General features: G+C 43.7%; 1 protein-coding gene across 7 annotated transcripts in view; it reads left to right on the top strand.

The window, feature by feature from the left end:
• The window catches only part of ANK1 (ankyrin 1), a 134,146-nt gene that overhangs the window by 90,478 nt on the left and 21,131 nt on the right, over positions 1-22,537 (top strand). For 6 of the 7 annotated variants that reach the window (XM_069944894.1, XM_069944912.1, XM_069944900.1 and 3 more), the window contains 12 exons: positions 86-290; positions 375-471; positions 552-780; positions 2,043-2,168; positions 3,280-3,399; positions 5,238-5,322; positions 6,354-6,428; positions 9,270-9,401; positions 9,913-10,086; positions 18,721-19,029; positions 19,119-19,191; positions 21,015-21,186. In XM_069944894.1, the coding sequence (XP_069800995.1) occupies positions 86-290; positions 375-471; positions 552-780; positions 2,043-2,168; positions 3,280-3,399; positions 5,238-5,322; positions 6,354-6,428; positions 9,270-9,401; positions 9,913-10,086; positions 18,721-19,029; positions 19,119-19,191; positions 21,015-21,186 (1,797 nt within the window). Of the gene's footprint in view, positions 1-85; positions 291-374; positions 472-551; positions 781-2,042; positions 2,169-3,279; positions 3,400-5,237; positions 5,323-6,353; positions 6,429-9,269; positions 9,402-9,912; positions 10,087-18,720; positions 19,030-19,118; positions 19,192-21,014; positions 21,187-21,337; positions 22,102-22,537 lie in introns of those variants that run through there. The other variant, XM_069944922.1, reaches the window with a different exon arrangement.

The raw sequence follows: 22,537 nt of genomic DNA, 5'->3' as shown, positions 1-22,537 counted from the left end.
AGGTGCCACTCTAAACGCACATTGTGAATGACTCCTTTAGTCTTTCTGGAGGTCTGGTAACCTTCGGCATCTTGTGTCCTCTTAGGCCCAGCCTGTGCCAGATGATCTGGTCTCTCGGTTGCTTGGAAATCAAGCCACTTTTGGCCCCATTGTCACTGTGGAACCAAGACGCAGGAAATTCCACCGGCCCATAGGCCTACGTATCCCCTTGCCACCATCCTGGAAAGACAACCCACGAGACAGCGGAGAGGGGGATACCACCAGCTTGAGACTCCTATGTAGTGTAACAGGTAGGGAATATGGTGTCCATAAGAGATAAGAAGACAATTCTTCTAGATTTTTTTTATATCACCCCTTCTTCTCCTGCTTGTCAGGTGGAACAGCTCCCGCTCAGTGGGAAGACATTACCGGGACGACTAAATTAGTATATGCCAATGAATGTGCCAATTTTACAACCAATGTCTCTGCCAGGTAAGCGAGTACTGCTATGACTATGAGATGCTCCTTGTATCTGTCTATGACTATGATTCAGCGTTTTAACATCTCTCCAGGTTCTGGCTTTCAGACTGCCCCCGCACCGCCGAGGCGGTCTCCTTCTCCACCCAGCTCTACAAGGAGCTTAGCGCTGTTCCGTATACCGCGCGATTTGTTGTGTTTGCCAAAATGGCAGATGGACGGGAAGGACGTCTACGATGCTATTGTATGACAGGGGACAAGCTGGAGAAGACTCTGGAGCAGCATGAGAACTTTACGGAGGTGGCTCGTAGCCGGGACATTGAGGTACACTGAAGACCATAGGTTATGGACAGCTAAGTATACTATTGTTACATATGGTATATTATGCCTGTCTAGTTAAATGGTTGTGAGCCTTCTAGTGACTATAACGCCCAGTCTTATGATATAGGGCAGTGTTTCCCCGATCAGTGGCTGTCCAGCTGTTAAAAACTACAACTCCAAGCATGCAGCCTGTCAGGGCTTTATGGCAGTTCTAGTTTTGCAGCAGGTTGGAAAACATTGATCTTAGGTCTAATTTGTTTCCTAGACCTCATATAAGCTTTTATCCAAGGTAACAGGATATAGGGTATAGTTTGTGTATGTATTTGCTTGATCAGGGATATGAATACGCAATAATAAATTTATGATATAAGCAGGGTCCATGTTCTGGTTTTTATATACCCAATGATCTCTCATTCTGGCTCGGAAAATGCGGCCTGGTTAAAGGGGTACTTCGGCGTTTTTGTTTTTTTTGTGTTTGTCAGAAAGTTATATAGATTTCTAATCTACTTCTAAGTAAATTACAAATCTATATACTTTTCTGACACTAGTTGATTTTTTTTGCCTGAGTACCCCTTGGACCCTAAATGTAGTCAGGCTGCAAAGTAAATTCAGGACACCAGATTAGACCCAAAAATAAAAGTAGATCCCAAGGAGTTTACTAAACTAAATATAGCAATGCCAGCTTTGGAGCAAGTCCAAAGAAGAATCCGAAGCACTCGTTTTTCATATGCAAAAAGTGTTCATAAGTTTATTTACAGCGTGCAAAAAGGTAAAGCCAAGAAAATAACAATACTTTCTTTAGAAAGACAATTTTTGGTTTTATATCGACTGTGGACGTTTCGATCCTATCCAGGATCTTTCTCAACCCCAGCGACGTTGAGAAAGATCCTGGATAGGATCGAAACGTCCACAGTCACTATAAAACCAAAAATTGTCTTTCTAAAGAAAGTATTGTTATTTTCCTGGCTTTACCTTTTTGCACGCTGTAAATAAACTTATGAACACTTTTTGCATATGAAAAACGAGTGCTTCGGATTCTTCTTTGGACTATATTTGGATGAAAAATCCGTCTGTAATTAGCACCAATTATTCCTGTTGTGCACCCCTACCTCTTCTAAGCTTTGGAGCCCGGGTATTGTGCATGACAGGGCATGGGTACTAAGAGGACGATGCAATGGAATCAGGGAGAAGTAAGTAAATGAAGAGTCAGGTGTCAAGAGCCAGCACCCCATGTTCAGTTGTGTGTTATTCAATTGTATCCACAGGTTATGGATGGGACGCAACTTTTTGTGGAGCTGTCCGGGAATCTAGTTCCTCTCAAGAAAGCAACGCAGCAAAGAAGCTTTACTTTCCAGGCATTTAAAGAGAACAGACTGGCACTACCCATAAAGGTGAGAGAGCAACATAGGTGATCATTCTCCAGATATATGTCCTGTCTGGAATTCATAGGCATTACTGTACTGTATAAATGGTGTCCCCTCTCAAGTCTTTCAGTACTTATTAGCTGCTGTAAGGGGTGTATTCTTTCCAGTCTGACAGTGTTCCTGCTGCCACCTCTGTCTGTGTCCAGTAGTAATAATTTCCCATAGAAAACATTTACTGCTCTGGACAGTTCCTGACATGGACAGAGGTGGCAGCAGAGAGCACTGTAACTGGAAAGAATACACCACTTACTGCAAAACAAACAGCAGCTGATAAGTACTAGAAGACTAGTGATTTTTAAATAGAATTAATTTACAAATCTGTATAACTTTCTGACACCAGTTAATAAAATTTATATATATATATATATATATATATATATATATATATATACATACACACACACATATATATACAGTGGTGCCTTGGATTACGAGCATAATTCGTTCCGGGACTGAGCTTGTAATTCAAATCTACACTTAAACCAAAGCAAATTTTCCCATAAGAAATCACTGAAATGCAGACAATTGGTTCCACACCCCAAAAATAATGATTAATTATTCTGAATAACATGTAAAACAGATGAAACAAACATTCAGAAACAGCAGAATATGTGATATTATAAGTTACTGTACAGTAATGGAGAGGATGGGAAACACAAGGGCTGACAGAGACTGCAGGGAGCATAAAGGAATGAGCAGGGCAGATGTGGGCACATACATGCAGCGCTCTCTGTCCGGGGAGAGAGGGGTTACAGCTATGGAGAGATTTCCTCCACAGTCCTCTCCCCTGATGCAAGCCCCAGCCTGAAGTGGATCTGCTTTTAATTTGGAAGGTGAGGGAGACTTCCTGGGTCAGAGTTCAGTGCTGTAGACCCCGCTATGCAGACCATGCCCTCCCCCACCCACACTCCCACCCAGTACAGGGAGCTTTTAAACCAAAGCGATGCTCTTAAACCAAGTCACAATTTTGAGAAACTGTGAGCTCTTAAACCAAAACGCTCTTAAACCAAGTTACTCTTAAACCAAGGTACCACTGTAGTAATATTTATAATGGAGTGAAATCTGTGTTCCTGCTTAGGTGCGAGACAGCAGCCGGGAACCTTGTGGATCTCTTTCGTTCCTGCGCAAATCTATGAAATATGAACAGTCCCAGCAAGTCCTTTGCCATTTGAATGTCACAATGCCACAGTACACACAGGTACAGCAAGTGCATTACTGCATGCCTCAACCAAGGGGAATGGGTTTGCATAATCCTAATAGCTGAGTGGTTACTACATACTTTGCCATAAATTCATATGCACAAGTACTGAAAAAAATTACAAAATATAAACATAGAAAAAAAATGTAAAAAGAAAAAAAAAGAAAAAACTTTGCATTATCATATAATACCATGAGGCCATGATATTGAGGATTTAAGTATTCTGCACCTTAATGTGGACAAGATCTGCAGTATCTGCATTGGAAATAGATGTAAAGGGGTATTTTCTGCTTTCTCCGCATACTCTGGAATACTTATCACACTGCAGGTTTTATAATCCACGGAAAAAAGAGAAAAAGCTGCGGATTATCACCACTAATCTTATATGGAGCTAATCTGTGTGCCAATGCAAATCCTGAGAGATTTACCAAGTGCAAATTCTAAGCATGTGGCCATATTGGTCATGTGTCCTATCTGAGCCAGCACAGGATAGATGGCAAGATGCTGAACTTTTACATTTTCTATAAGCATTTTTTTAAATGCTTATAATAAAATTGCTGTTTAATTGCTGCCAGGTCTGTGAGTCCCGCTTCCCAGCCCATACATAGTGACTGACAGATTTTCCCTTGAGTTTATAGGCAAGGAGAAATGTCAATCATTTTGTGTGGACAGGAAAAACAGGACTCACAGGCTTTCTCTGTGTGTAGTGGGGGAAGCAGGACTCACAGGCTTTCTCTGTGTGTGGTGGGGGAAGCAGGACTCACAGCCTCTCTCTATGTGTGGTGAGGGAATCAGGACTCACAGGCTTTCTCTATGTGTAATGAAGGAAGCAGGACTCACAGCCTCTCTATGAGTAGGTGGAGGAAGCAGGACTCACAGGCTTTCTCTATGTGTGGTGGGGGAAGCAGGACTGACAGGCTTTCCCTGTGTGTGGTGGGGGAAGCAGGACTTTCTTTATGAGTAGGTGGGAAAGCAGGACTTACAGGCTTTCTCTATGTGTGGTGGGGGAAGCAGGACTCACAGGCTTTCTCTATGTGTGGTGGGGGAAGCAGGACTCACAGGCTTTCTCTGTGTGTGGTGGGGGAAGCAGGGCTCACAGGCTTTCTCTATTTGTGGTGGGGGAAGCAGGACTCACAGGCTTTCCCTGTGTGTGGTGGGGGAAGCAGGACTTTCTCTATGAGTAGGTGGGGAAGCAGGACTCACAGGCTTTCTCTATGTGTGGTGGGGGAAGCAGGACTCACAGGCTTTCCCTGTGTGTAGTGGGGGAAGCAGGACTTTCTCTATGAGTAGGTGGGGAAGCAGGACTCACAGGCTTTCTCTATGTGTGGTGGGGGAAGCAGGACTCACAGGCTTTCCCTGTGTGTGGTGGGGGAAGCAGGACTTTCTCTATGAGTAGGTGGGGAAGCAGGACTGGGCCCAAAGAGACCTAGCAGCAATTAAGCAGCTTTTTAAATAAAAATACTGAGCATATCAATGATATCATAGCATCCTCCCTTCCATCCTGTGCTGCCACCTGGTTATTTGGGGGCACTTCATGGGCATTGTCAGTAATATGATATATATGAATCTCACATATATCAGGAGGAATTGCCGACTTGTGTATTGTGTTTGTGTAACCTGTGGCGTCATGTTGCAGTTTTCCTTCATGCATGAATGAAATGTGCGACTTTTGTTCCTTTTGTATGTACAGTGTGTTGCAACTTACAACCTATTGTTTTATTGTGTTTTATTATTACTTTTATCCAGTACTGTGCATATGTCATGTCCTGTCCTGTTCTGCAAGTCTTATTATACTGTGCCATTCTGCAGTTGTATAAAACTCAGTTGTGTTATCACAGGGCCCAGGGAGCCTGGACAGGAGGAGGACGCTGACCCCGCTTGCTCTAAGAGAGCGGTACAGCCTTCTGAATGAAAGCACAAGGGGTGAGACGGAGGGGAGGACTATGGGGCAAGTTGGGAATATGAAGTACATGGTTGGTAGAATTATGTGTGATAGAACCTGAGTTATTGAAGATGGGGAGAGTAGAAACAAAAGAACTAGTGTTAAGTAGAGATGATCGAACAGCAGGAATTTTCAGGTTCATTCGAACTCGAACCATCGGCTTTTGATTCCCGCTGCCTTCCCAGTTCCATGGTTCGAGTTCGAACGAACCTGAAAATTCCCGCTGTTCGATCATCTCTAGTGTTAAGTAGACTTGCAGAACTGTTTGGGTTTGGCAGCGTTCTCCAAACCCCAACGCTCAGCAAGTGATTCCTATGGCTATATCCATAGGATATGGGTTTTTCAGAACCCCTTTTACTGTCCTCTCACATTCCACTCCGACTCTCTTCTTACAGTCCCCTCAAATTCCCTTTTACAGCCCCTTCCCACTCTCTTCTCACAGTCCCATTTTACTATATTCATACAGTCCCCCTTTACCTGTTCTCATAGTCCCCAATATCTATCCTCTCACAGTCCCTCTCCCACTCTCATCTCACAGTTCCTTCATATTACTCTCTTCTCAGTCTCCTCGTACTCTCTTCACAGTCCCCTTACTCTGCCTTCTCGCTCCCTCCTAAAATGCCCCATGTCTCTCTTTTTACTCTCCAGTATTACCTATGTACCACATTTTGTCACGGGGCCTTGTCTGTCTTTTATGGGACCCATTTTCTCAAAGTCCCTAGTCACAGTGCCTAGACTCTTAATTTTTTCTTATAGCTGCCTATTATGTTATTCTCACACTATGTCCTAAAGGGATTCCCCATTAACAGTGATGACCATCTTTAGGATAATATACACCTCTTGTATTCACATCCCTCACATCCGAAACCCTGTTCACACTCCAATATAACGTCTATCTTTTCTTATTATTTTTCACACCTTAAGTGAGTTTTACTATTTACGTACTGTTATTTAATATTTTCCTACTTGTTGTACTCCTCCAATGTTACCTCCATCTTCTCTGTCTCCCCAGGCTCTCTTGGTGGCACAGAACGCTTTGACATGAAGATGGCCGTAATATCAGAGCACCTGGGTCTAAGCTGGGCCGGTGAGCTTACACACCATGGCTGGAATGCCCTTCATGCTGATTATACCCAACCCCGCCCTATATCATTGCAACGGCGGCAGCTGTTCTGCACACAGACAATTAATCAGGGGACTAAGCATATTGTCACAGTGTCCTTGTCATGGAGCAGAGCAAGACCCACTTACTCTCTATGCCTATGCATTAGCACTGTGCAAAGGGCTCAGCGTTTTGATTAATATATTATATGTTTATCTTTTTTGCATTTGCATTTTAGAGCTGCAATTGTTATAAATCAGTTTATGCAGCGGGGAAGGCAATAGCATTATTTTCTACATTCAGTGTTATCACAGGGAGCCACCTAAAGGCTATATGAGAGCACTAAATGTAGCAATTCCTTAAAGGGGTATTCCCATCTCAATTAATACTTGTGCAGTGACCTGGGGTAGCTAGATGTTGTGTATCTGGGCGACATGGAGGTATACCAAATGAGGTACTTGTCATGGTGGCCAGGAGTGGTATATGCCCACCCCTAGATAGACTGACACGCACTGACACAGACTCCGCTTGAAATTTCCACCCAAATTCTGTAGTGTGCACATACCCTAAAATTCTCTTTAAGTGACAGTACAGAATATCTCAATTTCTTTTAATAAAGGTGCAGTCACAAGAATAATACTCCTGAGATCACTTGACAATACTAGAGATACCATGAGTTGGGTAACTTTGGATTTGAAATACTATAATTATACTTGACAAATAGACTTCTCATCTTCTCGCTGGTGCATATATATATATATATATATATATATATATAGAGAGAGAGAGAGAGAGAGAGAGAGAGAGAGAGATAGTTTACTTAACTTAAATTGTTAGCTTGGAGTAGTGGGACCCTGTCTTGGCCCTTAAGGTTCTCCGCTGTGGGGGCTGTTAGAGAGAAGATTTCCACAGGAATGAGTCATCCGCTTAAGCTATCTTGGGGGCACTGAGTGACACAGGATCAGGAACATTGTCCCTCTTAGTGGGTACAGCTAGCTGTGGAAGAAAATCCTAAGGAAACCTAGCAGTTGGCAGTAATGTTTTCGGCTCTAAGTGCACTTATCTAACTAGTACCTCCGGAAGACATGTGCAGTGTTCAGAAGTAAAAGAATAGCTACCCAGTGTAGACAGGGTTGTTCCTTGATTCTCTTTACCGCAGCCTCACCACCTTTGGCACTAGCCCGACATAGCTAGGAAGACACAACTTGTAAGGAGAGAGGGAATAAGCTTTGGCATAAAGTCCTGCAAATGAGTCCTGGCCTCCAGGCCAAGCCCTGGGAAATACTAGAGCAGGAACACACTTTCTCTCTCAACACTCTGAATGGAACTACTACTGTTACCTCAGTATTTATACTACAAAGGAGCACTGTGATAGTTTAAGACTGCATGGAAATACCCCTTTAATTTATTGCAGTGTACCCCAACCTGTGGCTGTTCAGCTGTTGCAAAACTAGAACTCCTACCATGCCCTGACAGCCAGGATGGAACACAGAGACAATTACTTATATGGTCAGAGATTAATGTATAAATGTTACTGGTTGAATGATATCATAGAGTGTTGGCATAGATCATAGGCTTTGAATGTTGACATAAGAATATTGGCGTTAAATATTTACTTAGAATATTGGCATAGAATGTAGAAATGTTATCAGAATTAGAGATGAGCGAACTCGCCAGATTTCTGGTTCGTATAAACCAGAACTCTCTGCGTCTGATTCCCGGAGGACCACCTAAAAAACTGGGATACAGGCTGTATCCCAGTTTTCCAGGCGGTCCTTAGGCTGTATCCACCCACTGCACGGAGCCTGCAGACAGCGGGACAGAAATCCGGCGGGTTCGCTCATCTCTAATCAGAATGTATGCTTAGGATTTAGAAATAGAATGTTAGCATAAACAGTAGGCTTTGAATGTTGACATACAATGTTAGCATATTATGTTGGTATAAAATGTAGGCATAGAATATTGACTTCTATATATTTGTTGTTAGAGAAAATAGGCTGTTGGCAGAGAATGTTGACATAGATCATAGACTTTAAATGTTGGAATGTTGGCATACAATGTTTAAATAGAATTTTGGCATAGAATGTAGTCTTAGAATTTAGAATTAGAAAGTTGGCCTAGAACGTAGGATTAGAATGTTGCCATACAATATTTACATAGAAGGATGGCATGTAATGTTGACGTAGAATGTTACCTTTAAATGTTGGCACAGGAGCCGATAACCATGATGATAGACAGTCACTTACCTTCACATAGACAGTCAATGTAAATATTGTAGATACAATTAATGATGAGCTTTGCTTAGTCATTAGTGCGTCCCTCTAGACTTCTCTATGCAGATACAGTCAGCCTGCCATGCACTAGAGACTTCCAGTAATGAAATGAATGTCTACGTGTCTGTTTGTGTCCAGGCTACATTTTTTTTCAATATATTCCTTGTTTCATCTTCCAAGTGCAAAATGGTTTTCCATATAGGATGAGATCCCCACAAACAGCTTGGAAAACGCTGAAGTATTTTACTAAGAAGGAGTTGGATGTGTGCTCCCCATTATAAGAAGGCAGACAGTATATTACAGTACACCAGAAATTGTGCTAACCCACAATCATCTCAGATATCCCCTCAATAGCCTCCCTCATATTATCGGCTGTATAAGTTACTATTTCGCCAATGCTTTTATCATGTATACCTGAAATCCGATTAGCTTACACTTCTGTCACCACCAGGGTCTTTATATCATGTAGTATGTCTCACAGCAGCTAGGGTAATAGATACGTTATACAGTATTACAGGGATTGATGGTGATGGTGGATGTGTCCTGTCCGCAGAGCTGGCGCGGGAGCTGCAGTTCGAGATGGACGACATCAATAGGATCAGAGTGGAGAATCCAAATTCATTACTGGAGCAGAGTGCAGCGCTACTACACCTGTGGGCATCCCGGCAGGGCTCCAACGCAAAGTGTAAGTATACTCTGAGCGGTGGATTTGCCAGATGCCAACACCTCCCTCCATATTGATGAATTATGAATTTGGACAACTATTGAGGCATAGGTATATAATGTCAGACTGTGGTTTCTTGGGCCCACAAGAAAAAGTGATTCTAAGGGTTCATGCCATGTCCCTCATCAAGTTTTATAAGTTATTTGTGTATCATGACATAAAAATATATGTACGGCATTGGCCCTCAAGCCACTTCTTGCTGGCCCTGAAGTGTGGCCTACTGTAGTCTCCTCTGGTCAGTCCAAGCCAGTTGCATACACGAATTATTATGTTTTTTAATATGGTGAAGAAATTTGTTGGCACCACTTAGTAATAGGATTGGAGCTAAAAAAATCTAATGTCTATGGGACTAAATAAAAGGGACTAACAGGACAATAAAAAATACTGTACACCATCTTCAGACTTCCTGTCGTCCAAACTTCCCATCTGAATATACAATTTCTGTACATTACTTTATAATTTTATTTTGCAGTAGAAGACCTGTACACAGCTCTGCGAAACATTGACCGCAACGAGATTGTCACTATGTTGGAAGGATCCGGGCGACAAAGCAGAAGTCTGATAGGGGAACGACGGTATACAAATAGTGACGGATCGATTTCCCCCTCTCAGAGGAATGGAACAGTCCCATGGGGGTCCTCGCCAGGTAAGGTGGCAAAGCATGTGACACAAGACGTGATGTATGGGGGCCCTCTCTATGTATCTGGTATATAGGATTATTAGACAGGGCTGCTTCTTTTAGAATTGGAGAGGTGGTGGGCAACTGGTGGCACGGGGCCACACGCATCCCTCGGGTGCCTTCCTTGTGGCACCTGGCTCTGTACTCGCTTGTTATGTCTACTATCTGTGTACTATTGTATGTCATCTCCAGACCCTTAAGCCCCTTATCTTAGTTGGTTAGATTTTTTAATGATCCCGACATGATATTCAACACTCCTGTTGTGGTAAATACCAATAAAATAACAATGTGGGACCATATTTTCTTACAATTCTATGTTGTGTGGTTAATCTGTTACTCTTCCTGGAAATATATGAAGAAACTGTAAAGTAGGTGTTGCTATTCACCTTGTGAACACATTCAGCAATAAGTGTAAAGTGTTCAAAGACATTCCCTTTTGGCTAGGATATGGTAACCGGTGTTGGACTGGAGAATCGGACGAGAATCCGGTGGGCCCCCCGCTTTAGAACCTGCACTAATACTGACTGACGTGTAGTTTCTCACTGGTTCTTCATTGATGGGTTCCAGATACCCCAGTCCGACACTGATGGTAACACCCTGTTGTCAATGTATTTGTACATTTCCAGGAGGAATAACAGAGGGATTTAATACTGTACAGTTTAGGAAGATATTGGGGATTTTCTAAAATAAGAAAGAACAGGTCCTCTTTAAGGGTTTTAATCTCTGTATATGGTAGGTTCTACCATGGAGTCTATTAGATTATAATGGAAAAGGAGCTTATTCCTCTCTCCACAGTTGCCAGATGGACGCAGGACATTGAACGTAAATTTTAGCCCACAAATGGAGTCAAGTGCATTGTTTGGGGCCTGTATAATTTGCTAGGTTGACCACCATCAGTCCTGGGGCTCCAATTGGAGGAAGTGGTTCCCATATACAGTAGATATATGAGCTGTAAAACAGGCAAGACGATTTGAAAATAGACATCAAGCCAGATATAGTGTTCGTGATACCTACACAATGCACGCAGAGATCAGGCTTACCATAATCTATAAAATTATGATGTATTATAGAATATTAGGAAAAATTCTGCATCCAACAGATTGGCCATCAGCACAGAATGCATGCCATCAGCACTAACACTCACAGATCTCCATTTCACTGTAAGGCCAGGTTCACAGGTTACAAGTGCCAATCGTGTGAACCCAACCTTATGAGTCTACTGACTCCATCGGAGCTATATGGAGCTTGGCTTCACCTGCATATGCCTCCTTGTTTAACCCATAACTAGTATGATCCATGTCTGTCCCATCTTCTCACCCACTCCTCTCCGCGGAGGAATATTGTGTGGCTAGAGTCAATGTGTGTACGTCTCACCCTTTCTCTCTCCTTTCTCTCACTTCCTTTCTGAGCCTCTTCGTTCACCTCTGACCTCCTCATGCTTCTGTTCTTCCTTTTTCAGTCAGGACCAGGTGCCCCTCCATCCTCAATCCCACCCTAAACCTGAGGGATGTATGTATTTTCCGTGGCCTTTAGTCACAACCTCTAGTTCACATACTGTATAGCGATATATTAAGCATGTTCCACATACATATACTGTTTTATTGTATTATGGCGTCTCTGTATCTACAGCTTCAAAATTCTTGTTTGTAACATATTTTGCTAGGTACCGGAGCTCAGTTTTAACTATGGGCGTTGCCCAATTTGCCTTTGATGGAAAACCAGCAAAATTTTGGAGGGGGGGTAATCCCTAGTTATAGCCATTAGCTCCTATACACTTGTAACTGGAACCATATAGCCATAATTAAAAGTACAAAGTTCATAAGCATAGTCAAACTTTTTGTTACTTGCCTAAGAAAAAGAAAAAAAAAAAAAAAAATTCTGGTCATCTAGGGCTCCAGAGGGTGTAGAGGAAGCAATTCAACCCCAGACCCTGGTACGGATTTTGCCTTGGTGCCTAAATTACTGTATGAGTTTTTTTCTGTCTTGAAGCGACTCTGTACCCACAATCTGACCCCTCCAAACCGCTTGTACCTTCGGATAGCTGCTTTTAATCCAAGATCTGTCCTGAGGTCCGTTTGTCAGGTAATGCAGTTATTGTCCAAAAAACAACTTTTAAACTTACAACCCCCATGCCCTACGGGAGCATCTGTGCCCTAACTTTGCACCACCCCTCCGTCCCTCCTCCCCACCCTCTTCATCATTAGGAATGCCACTGGAACATTTTCTCTATGCTGAACATTGCACAGGTACTTAACAATCCAGCCCATGTGCCTGGCTGCCACAGGTGATGAATAGGAGGCAATCTGCCTGGAGCATTCCTAATGATGAAGAGGGTGGGGAGACAGAGAGGTTGTTGTGTCAGCCTAATGCATACACAATCCAGGCCACTCCCGTAGGGCACGGGGCTGCCAGTTTAAAAGTAATTTTTTAGCACAATAACTGCATCACCTGCCAAACGGACAGCAAAAGGGGGGGGGGTCAGATTGTGGGTACAGTGTCGCTTTAAGAAGTTATCCCCTATCCACAGAAAAGAGGATAACTAGCTGATCACGGAGTGTCAGACCAAGAAGGGGGGGCCCAATCTCCCATTAGGGCAGGCCGTTCTGTCGCCAACCAGATAAAATCATTATTGGGGCCTACCCTTCAGCCAAACAACCCCCCCCCCCCCACACACACACACACACACATATCTGTTTTGCACCCCGTCTCCTACAGATAAAAATATATATATATATATATATATATATATATATATATATATATATATATATATATACTGTATTTTAGGCTCTGCACTCTTCCACCACTCTCCTTAACTCTACACAATTTCCCTTTCATAGTGGCCTATACAATAATAAAACCCTCTTTGTGCCCTTGCACTATATTTAGGTTTCTCAGTGCCCTCTCAGTATTGTTAGACCCCTCTGCACCCACTCCATAGTATTAGACCCTTTTGTGCCCCCTTTATAGCATTAAGCCCCCAATATAGCCCCAGAATAGTATTGGGTCCCTCTGTTCCACCTTTATCATTTTAGGCCCTTTCTGTGCCCCTGTATTTTACCCCACTATTTCCTCTGTATAGTATTTGGCACCTCGGTGTCCCCTGTAAAGTATTTGACTTCCCCTGAGCCTCTTGTATAGTATTTGCCCCCTTTGTGCCTTCAGTAAAGTATTAGGTCTCTTCTGTGCCCTTTGTATAGTGTTTGGCATTCTGTGTAGTATTTGGCCCCTCTGTGCCTCCAGTAAAGTATTAGGCCGTTTCTTTGCCCCTGTATTTTACCCCACTATTTCCTCTGTATAGTATTTGGCCCCTCAGTGCCCCCTGTAAAGTATTTGACTTCCCCTGAGCCTCCTATATAGTATTTCCCCCCTATGTGCCCCCAGTAAAGTATTAGGCCCTTTCTGTGCCCCTGTATTTTACCCTACTATTTCCTCTGTATAGTATTTGGCCCCTCAGTGCCCCCTGTAAAGTATTTGACTTCCACTGAGCCTCCTGTATAGTATTTGCCCCCTCTGTGCTTCCAGTAAAGTATTAGGTCTCTTCTGTGCCCTCTGTATGGTGTTTGGCATTCTGTGTAGTATTTAGCCCGTCTGTGCCACCTGTAAAGTATTAGGTCTCTTCTGTGCCCTCTGTATGGTGTTTGGCATTCTGTGTAGTATTTGGCCCCTCTGTGCCACCTGTAAAGTATTTCACTTCCCCTGAGCCTCTTGTATAGTATTTGCCCCCTCTGTGCCTTCAGTAAAGTATAAGGTCTCTTCTGTGTAGTATTTGGCCCCTCTGTGCCACCTCTATGCTTTCCGTATAGTATTAGCCCCCCTCTTTGCCTCTTTATAGTACCAAGCCTACTCTATGCCTTCTGCATAGTATTAGCCTCCTTTCCCACCTCTACAATGTTTGGCCTCATGCATAGTATTTGGCACCTCGGTGTCCCCTGTAAAGTATTTGACTTCCCCTGAGCCTCTTGTATAGTATTTGCCCCCTTTGTGCCTTCAGTAAAGTATTAGGTCTCTTCTGTGCCCTTTGTATAGTGTTTGGCATTCTGTGTATTTGACTTCCACTGAGCCTCCTGTATAGTATTTGCCCCCTCTGTGCTTCCAGTAAAGTATTAGGTCTCTTCTGTGCCCTCTGTATGGTGTTTGGCATTCTGTGTAGTATTTGGCCCGTCTGTGCCACCTGTAAAGTATTAGGTCTCTTCTGTGCCCTCTGTATGGTGTTTGGCATTCTGTGTAGTATTTGGCCCCTCTGTGCCACCTGTAAAGTATTTCACTTCCCCTGAGCCTCTTGTATAGTATTTGCCCCCTCTGTGCCTTCAGTAAAGTATAAGGTCTCTTCTGTGTAGTATTTGGCCCCTCTGTGCCACCTCTATGCTTTCCGTATAGTATTAGCCCCCCTCTTTGCCTCTTTATAGTACCAAGCCTACTCTATGCCTTCTGCATAGTATTAGCCTCCTTTCCCACCTCTACAATGTTTGGCCTCATGCATAGTATTAGGCCCCCTATGTGTAAAAAAAAAAAGCCCATATGTGCCCCCTGTAATGTATTAGGAAGCCCTCTGTAATATAAGGCCCCCTCCATGGCCCCTGTATACTATTGCCCCCTGACTGCGCCACAATGCTGTCTTTGGTGAGCCAGTCTGACTGCCTATAGAGAATCAGTGGAGAAGCGGCATGTATGTACAACCTGCTGCTCCATTCTAATGGGAGACTGGGGTCCCCTTCTCAGCCTGACCCTCCCGCGATCAGCTACTTATTTTCTGTCCTGTAGATAGGGCCATATATTGCTCCATGTAAAAGCTAACAAATGAGAAAACTGCTCACTGGGATTGTGCGAACCTATAAATTATTGTTTGTCGCCCATAATGAAAACGAATGGCTGCACAACTTCTAAGAACTTCTATCACTTTTTTAATGGTATCATCAGATGGTGGTCTTCCTGTTTAAATGCAGCCTTAAAGGGGTTATCCAGCGCTACAAAAACATGGCCACTTTTCCTCCTCTCTTGTCTCCAGTTCAGGTGTGGTTTGCTATTAAGCTCCATTTACTTCAAAGGAACTGAGTTTGAAACCTCACCCAATCTGGAGACAAGAGAGGAGGAAAAGTGGCCATGTTTTTATAGCGCTGGATAACCCTTTTAAGGTCTTTTTACATGACCCAATTTGGGGCCATGCAAGGATGCAAGCCAAGCGTCATTCACATCATTGACGTTTGGTCACAGTGCCTTTTAGAAGGCAAGATTGCGGCCAGCTATCAGCTGCACATTCCCTGTTTACACAGCCGATAGCTACAGTTGTACTGCCAATGGCTATAAATTTTATCGCCCGCACAAAAGATACACTCAGCCAACAAGCGTGCATTTTCCTGCCCCTCGGCTGATCGCTAACACTTTTACGCACATTTGTAATCAGCCTGTGTAAAAGGGCCTAAAAGGGGTAGTTTAGCAAATTTGTTTCAAATCGACTGGTGTCTGAAAGTGCCAAAGATTAGTAACTTACTTCTATTAAAAATCTGGGGTCAGCTGCTGTATGTCCTGCAGGAAGCGGTGTATTCTTTCTAGTCTGTAGAGCAGGAGAGGTTTTCTATGGGGATTTGCTACTGATCTGGACAGTTCCTGACATGGACAGAGGTGGCAGCAGAGAGCACTGTGTCAGACTGGAAAGAATACACCACTTCCTGCAGGACATACTGATAAGTACTGGAAGACTTAAGATTTTTTAATCGAAGGAAATTACAAATCCATATAACTTTCTGGCACTAGTTAATTTGAAAGAAAAAAAATGTTGAACAATCCTTAAAGGGGTTGTCCGGCGCTAAAAAATTATTCACAGAATAACACACATTACAAAGTTATACAACTTTGTAATGTATGTTATGTCTGTGAATGGCCCCCTTCCCCGTGTCCCACCACCCCCACCCATGTACCCGGAAGTGTGGTGCGCTATACATACCTGTCACGTGCCGACCACGGTCTCCGATCCTCAGCAGTGACGTCTTCTTCGGGAGGCCGGCGGATCTTCCCGAGTGCCGGCCACCCTCTGCAGCGTCATCCGAAGCTCAGCCGCGATTGGCTGAGCATAACTGTGCTCAGCCAATCGCGGCTGATGACGCGTCCACGTCATCAGCTGCTCAGCTGCGATTGGCTGAGCACAGTTATGCTCAGCCAATCGCGGCTGAGCTTCGGATGACGCTGCAGAGGGCGGCCGGCACTCGGGAAGATCCGCCGGCCGCCCGAAGAAGACGTCACTGCTGAGGATCGGAGACCGTGGTCGGCACGTGACAGGTGAGTATAGCGCACCACACTTCCGGGTACACGGGTGGGGGTGGTGGGACACGGGGAAGGGGGCCATTCACAGACATAACATACATTACAAAGTTGTATAACTTTGTAATGTGTGTTATTCTGTGAATAATTTTTTAGCGCCGGACAACCCCTTTAAGTCTAATGTTCTGTTCATTCAGTCATGTGAAAAACATTATGGGTGATAATCACCCTACTTTCTTGGGCTAATTAATGGTAAATACACCCACCCCTGGTTCATGTCACTTACAATCTCCATAGGAGTTGCAATTTTGCCGACACTGGTATTCTCTCAGGTTTTTCCAATTTTTGTAAATTTTTGCCTAGGATATCCAAGCTATGCAACAAGTTCTTAGATACACAATTTTATTAGTTTTTTTCGAGTTGCACAATTACTACAGAAGAATTACAAAATGGAGAATGACGTTCCCATAGATGATCTCCGCTTTAGCACTTTGGGATCAGTTTAGGTCCTCCTGGTGAGGTGGTCGGTGGTCGGGCGGAGGCCTCTGTGTTCCGTATATCTGTGTTGCATGCATGTCAGTGTGTGTTGTGGCGTACTTGCAGTGGTGTAAGCTGGTTCTTTTATACTGTGATTTGTGGAGGATATGATGTGTGATGTGTTTGCTATGTTGCTAACACCCTGCTGGTTATAATGCGATTGTATGTCTTCAGCAAGTGCTGTTATTTTGATGCATTAGAAAAACCTGAGGGCGGTGGGATTCTCCCTCCCTGTTCTGGGGGTCTCATGTTTCTAAAAACAGCAGACAGGGTGTGACACGTGGCCGGGCGGCTGTCACTGTTGATGGCTCAAACAGCTGAGTAACAGTGCGGTGACAAGGAGCTTTACAGCCTGCACATTGAGTATCACACACTCTATATAGGGAATTGGCCCTAATATATCTCACTGTAAGCAGTTACCCCCAGCGCAGTCCTCTGGACAGAAAAGCAAACCACGTCACCTCTACATGGAGAGGAAGGAGCTACGTCAATATTCATGACGATAAAACCAATGTTAGGAGTGCAAAACCTGCCTATTTAGTCTGTTCTCCAATTCTCCAAATGTAGCCAGCAATGCCAGCATTTCATATTTTCATTCTGGTTGCCTTGGCTATGTCCAAACACATGTATATACATCTGTGTACTTTCATTCAAAAGCATAGATGATATATATGAGTATAGATAATGAATTTGTATAATAATGCCTTTCACACCCTGATTTCAGTAGAACTGTAATACTTTATTCCACCAGTGGTGGCACTTCAGAAAAACTGGACACTTGGTTGCTGCCTAGATCAGAGCCGATCACTGGGGTTTCATTAGGAAATCAACCTGTGATCAGCCTATAGATGTAAGACCCTTCTAGCAAAAAGATTTTGTCTTGACTGGACTACTCCTTTAATGTATATATGAAGCAAGGCAAAAAGAATTAAAATATTTCCTACCTGTGCTGCATTTAAAACCGTAAAAGTGAATGCACAATGGCAATGAGAATTTACATGGCAAAGGAACTTTAATTGGATAAGTAGGCATTATTTTCATTGATTCACCATACATGTGTCCTCGCTCATCTTACATATTTGCAATATTAAAGAGCACACCCCTAAAATCAAAATATCATCCAGAAAAGCACCACAGGTCTTATTCTCCTAGTCTACCTACCTATGTTCTGCACGACTAGGTGGATTAGACTTTTGGCACTATAGGGGATATTTATCAAACATGTTGTAAAGTAGAACTGGCTCAGTTGCCCCTAGCAACCAATCAGATTCCACTTTTCATTCCTCACAGATTCTTTAAAAAATGAAAGGTGGAATCTGATTGGTTGCTAGGGGGAACTGAGCCGGTTTCACTTTACACCATGTTTGATAAATATCCCCCTATGGGTTAAAACCCATCATTAGCTGTATGTAAGGCTGGGTTCACACCAATGTTGTATTTTACATCTTTCTTTGGAGTCATTGGAGCGGACCACCAAAAATGCATTTTTAGTGGACCCCTTACACACTGGACACAAATGGCAGCTGACATCCTTCTGACGTTAATGGGGTCCATTGGGTTTCTGGCTTAGAGGTGTGAACCCAGCCTTACAAAATGACTGAAAAACTTGTCCAACTTCTGTTTTCTGGTGATTCTTTTAATTTTTGGGACCAATGCTCTTTAAACTTTTTAAGACATTATTAAGTTCACCCCTGGGTCACAAAATTAACCCTTATAGGTGTGGGAGGCAAGTGGGATATAGTTGTATCAACATGTATTCAGAGTGAGTGAGTGTGACATCCCCTTCCCCATCCTACCCTCCCATAGGTAACCCCTTGACGCAGGATGAGCTGCTTTCCCCGGCCTCTCTCAACTACTCCCTACCCTCCCCATTGCGACTGGAGCCGTACTGGAGTGAAGCTTCCATTTTGGATGGAGTACCTATGGCAACAGCTGAGCCAGACGGGGTGCTCGATTTGCCTGATCTTCCTCTCTGGGCCTCTGGCCTGTCCCCGTCCCTCGTGGCTCCTGAAGACTCATCCCTGGATTGCAGCAAAGCTGAGGATGAGTGGGATGCCCCGCCACGTCCGTCTTCGGGCTCCCCTGATCTGGATGAGGAGGAAACTGAAGCTGGAGGTCAGAGGTTAAAGATTGTGGTGGGAGAAAACCAAAGAGAGCGAGGGGATGGACAGTGGTACCTAAACAATCTGTACGTCTCATTGCAGGACCAGAGCGGGTCCAAGCCCGGATCACTGAGACCCCAACAGCCTGCAGAGTGACAGGTGGTAAAGTAGAGAGGTAAGGACCACAACATGAGGACTTCCTAGCAGGGTGTTATCTGTTTCCGATTGACATAGAATAATCGTGGAAATGGGACCACTCTTCTCATTACCTCATACCAACAGGCTCATCCCATAAGCCAAAGAACTGTTTTTGTACATAAGTTGCACACAGGTGGGGCTTAATGTACCCAAACGTTATCCCATATGCCCATGTATTCTTTTGCAATACACACATCATCTTGCAGCAATCCATATTGCCTGAAAATGATCTTCCCAAACTCGAGAAGATCAATGGAAGATGACATTGAATTGTATGTTTGTTCTTCATGCATCTACACCACAGGCTGCAATAGATGTTAAAGTTAGAGATAGCCAGACATGACAGACATTAACCCCTGTCTCTTGGAGTAAAGACAAGGCTACATACTGTATATTCACATCTTACGTCATACACAATGCTTTGAAGATGTCACACGTAATCACAGGTCCCAAAAACCATCATAGATTGGGGTGTCCTGGTTGCTGACACCACCAGCAAAGTCCAGGAAGTCAACTGAACACAATTTAATATAACACCTACTTTAAGCGTTCTCTTTGAGGAGAGTGCCAAAAGGCACGAAGAGACGTAAAGTCCGTACTTGCTCTACTAAAACTTTTTGGAGGAAAAAATATACTAAGTGACTACCTCTAAAAGAATGAAAGAGCTTGCTCTATGGTGCCACCTATTGCAATGTAAAATCATTGTGTGACTCATTCAGGACCCTTTGAAAATGACTGGGAATTAGAGATGAGCAAAGTTTAAGTCCGGGGTTGGCAACTTTTCCGAACCTGAACAGACAACATTTAACTCCTCACATCTGGAGAAGTTGGTCGCCACCCTCGCGAGTCCTGGTAAACACTGATACAGCCATCAGCAACCAACTTTTCCAGACACAGGGAGTTAAAGAGCAGTTTTGAGCAGGGTTTTTTTTTTGTCAGAGTTCAGTGGAGGATTAAAGAAGTAACATGGACTTACCTTCCCCGCCCCAACGCTGATGCCTCTATCCCGCAGCTTCGATCACTGGCCACTTCCTGGTTAGAGAGGGAACCTGGGGCGTGATGTTCCAGGCCCACTCAGCCAGTCAGCAGCCGTAGCGGGGTCCCACCTCGGCCTGGCAAATGCCGAACCTGGACTTAAACTTGACGTTAAAGTTTCTTTCTGTAGACAGCTGTTTGGGGGTTCTTCCCTCTCATCAGTACAGAGCAGGGTTCTGGCCAACTAATGAGAGGCCATTGTCATAAGTCTTATGGGGTAAAGGGCCTTCTTGAGCAGAGTGCTAAAAAGCTGGAGACTTATAGGCTATCAGTTTTACATATTCATCGGCTGATCGCTGGCCTTATTACTCAAGGTGATATAAGCCTGTTTGGCCAATAATTGTGATGGGGCTCTTAAAATCAAGCAAGGGGACGTTAGTCATCCCAAAGGGTCACTGGACAGATGTGCATGGGGAAACAAGTACTAGACCCTTGGAAAACCTGGCACCATATTGGTGGCTCCCTGTAGATCCTTGCTTTAGGACCTTCTCTTTTCTTTGCATACTGCTGCCCCTACTTCTCTGTCACAGCCAAAACTCTTGGTCTGGCTATCCTTGCTTTAGGTCCTTGGTGGCAGTTTACTGTAGATGAGGATGAGCCAGATGTATGCCTTCTACCCGCATAGTTCCTCCTGGGCGCACTAGGTGACCATGCCCAGTGTCATAGATTATATACCTATAATCCCTGCAATCTTACAAGTCCGGGAGTATGTGCCCTAATCTATCACATCACATTATTAACTCTATTTGTCTTTCCAATCTGTAGAATACTAGAGTGGAGCACAGACGCCCCCTCACCCTCTTCTCCTCGTCGATCTCCTCACCAGGACAATGGTGCTCCCTTACCATACGAAGAGCTTCACCCAACCTTTAAGGGCAGTGCAAGGATACGAGTCACACCACAGAGCACCATATACAGCTCAAGCCGGCTGGGAGGGGTAAGTACCCCAACTAATCCAGTACTTAAGGGGCAATAAACAAGGTACACATCTTATGGAAATCCAATATTTTTACATGTACGGTGATACCGGTGAAATGTCAGACTTGTGGTGACTTTCAGTACAGCTCGGAGGTTATATGTCCTTCTCCCACCTCCTCTTTCCATTTTGAGGGCTATAGAGTGTCCCTCTGCCCTGCTTCCCACCAGGTCCAATTTCAGACCCTCCCATGAAACAGCTGAGACGTTCGCATACACACAGACTGACATCTACCCTGCGGCTTTCATATGGGGCGTCCCCCCAGCCCCCTGACCTGAACGGGGGAAAACATCTGCTGATTTCAGGGCTGACACTTGGATTCTGTCTGAAAGAAGTGCTGATCGGGGGGATTTATGATAGAACGACATCTTCCTGCAATCTCAGGAGAGAGGAGACGGTTATTTTTAAGCATCACTTACAGTAGTGAATACTACGTGTCTGGTTTCACCCCGTTATTTTGTAGGACTTGATCTAGAATATTGCGTTACTTTAGGGCATGCTTTGCATATGTATAAGTATGCATACGCCTTATTTTAGTTGGGGGTGAGACCAACATTTTGCTTTTTATTCAATTTTTTTATTTATTTTTTTTTGAAACCACAAGTGTATTTTTATCCCATTGCTTGGTCATAGTATTTGCGTTCAACAAAGTAAGGCAGAATGTGGGGTTTCCTGACACAATTGGGGGTCTGCATAGTCCTGATTGGCTTTTTCGTGGTGAGCTGCCAAAATGTGGTGCATATAGTACGTGGAGCCGCAAAGTTTGTATTGCGTCGACTGCATACTGAGCTAGACCGGGAACTGGGAGAAGGAGGCGTGGATGACGACGAGGAGACTCTGACCACCAAGGTGGTACGACGGAGAGTGATTGTGAAGGTAAAAGGGTGTGCTGTACAGGGGCTGCATCACAGACTAGAGTGTAATTGTGTAATATATATATATATACAATGGGATTGTTATCTGGTATTTAAGTGTATGGGACAGTCTCCAGTCTTTATATACTGTATATTAATGATATAATATGGCTGTCTGGTCTGTATCTCAGTATATAGAACACAGTCTCTGGTATGTGTATACATGTGGGTGTATATATATATATGTATATATATATATATATATATATATATATATATATATATATATATATATATATATATGTGTGTATATATATATATATATATATATATATATACTATATAATAGTACTGTCCTCTGGTCTGTGTATCACTATATGGGACACAATCTCGGGTGTATAAATATGTATGATCTATACATATAGGACTGTTCTCTGCTCTGTATCTCAGTGTATAGG

Source organism: Dendropsophus ebraccatus, chromosome 1 (genome assembly GCF_027789765.1).
Source record: "Dendropsophus ebraccatus isolate aDenEbr1 chromosome 1, aDenEbr1.pat, whole genome shotgun sequence".
In the NCBI taxonomy this organism is placed as follows: Eukaryota; Metazoa; Chordata; class Amphibia; order Anura; family Hylidae; genus Dendropsophus; species Dendropsophus ebraccatus.
This window is presented reverse-complemented; position numbering and strand designations above follow the sequence as displayed.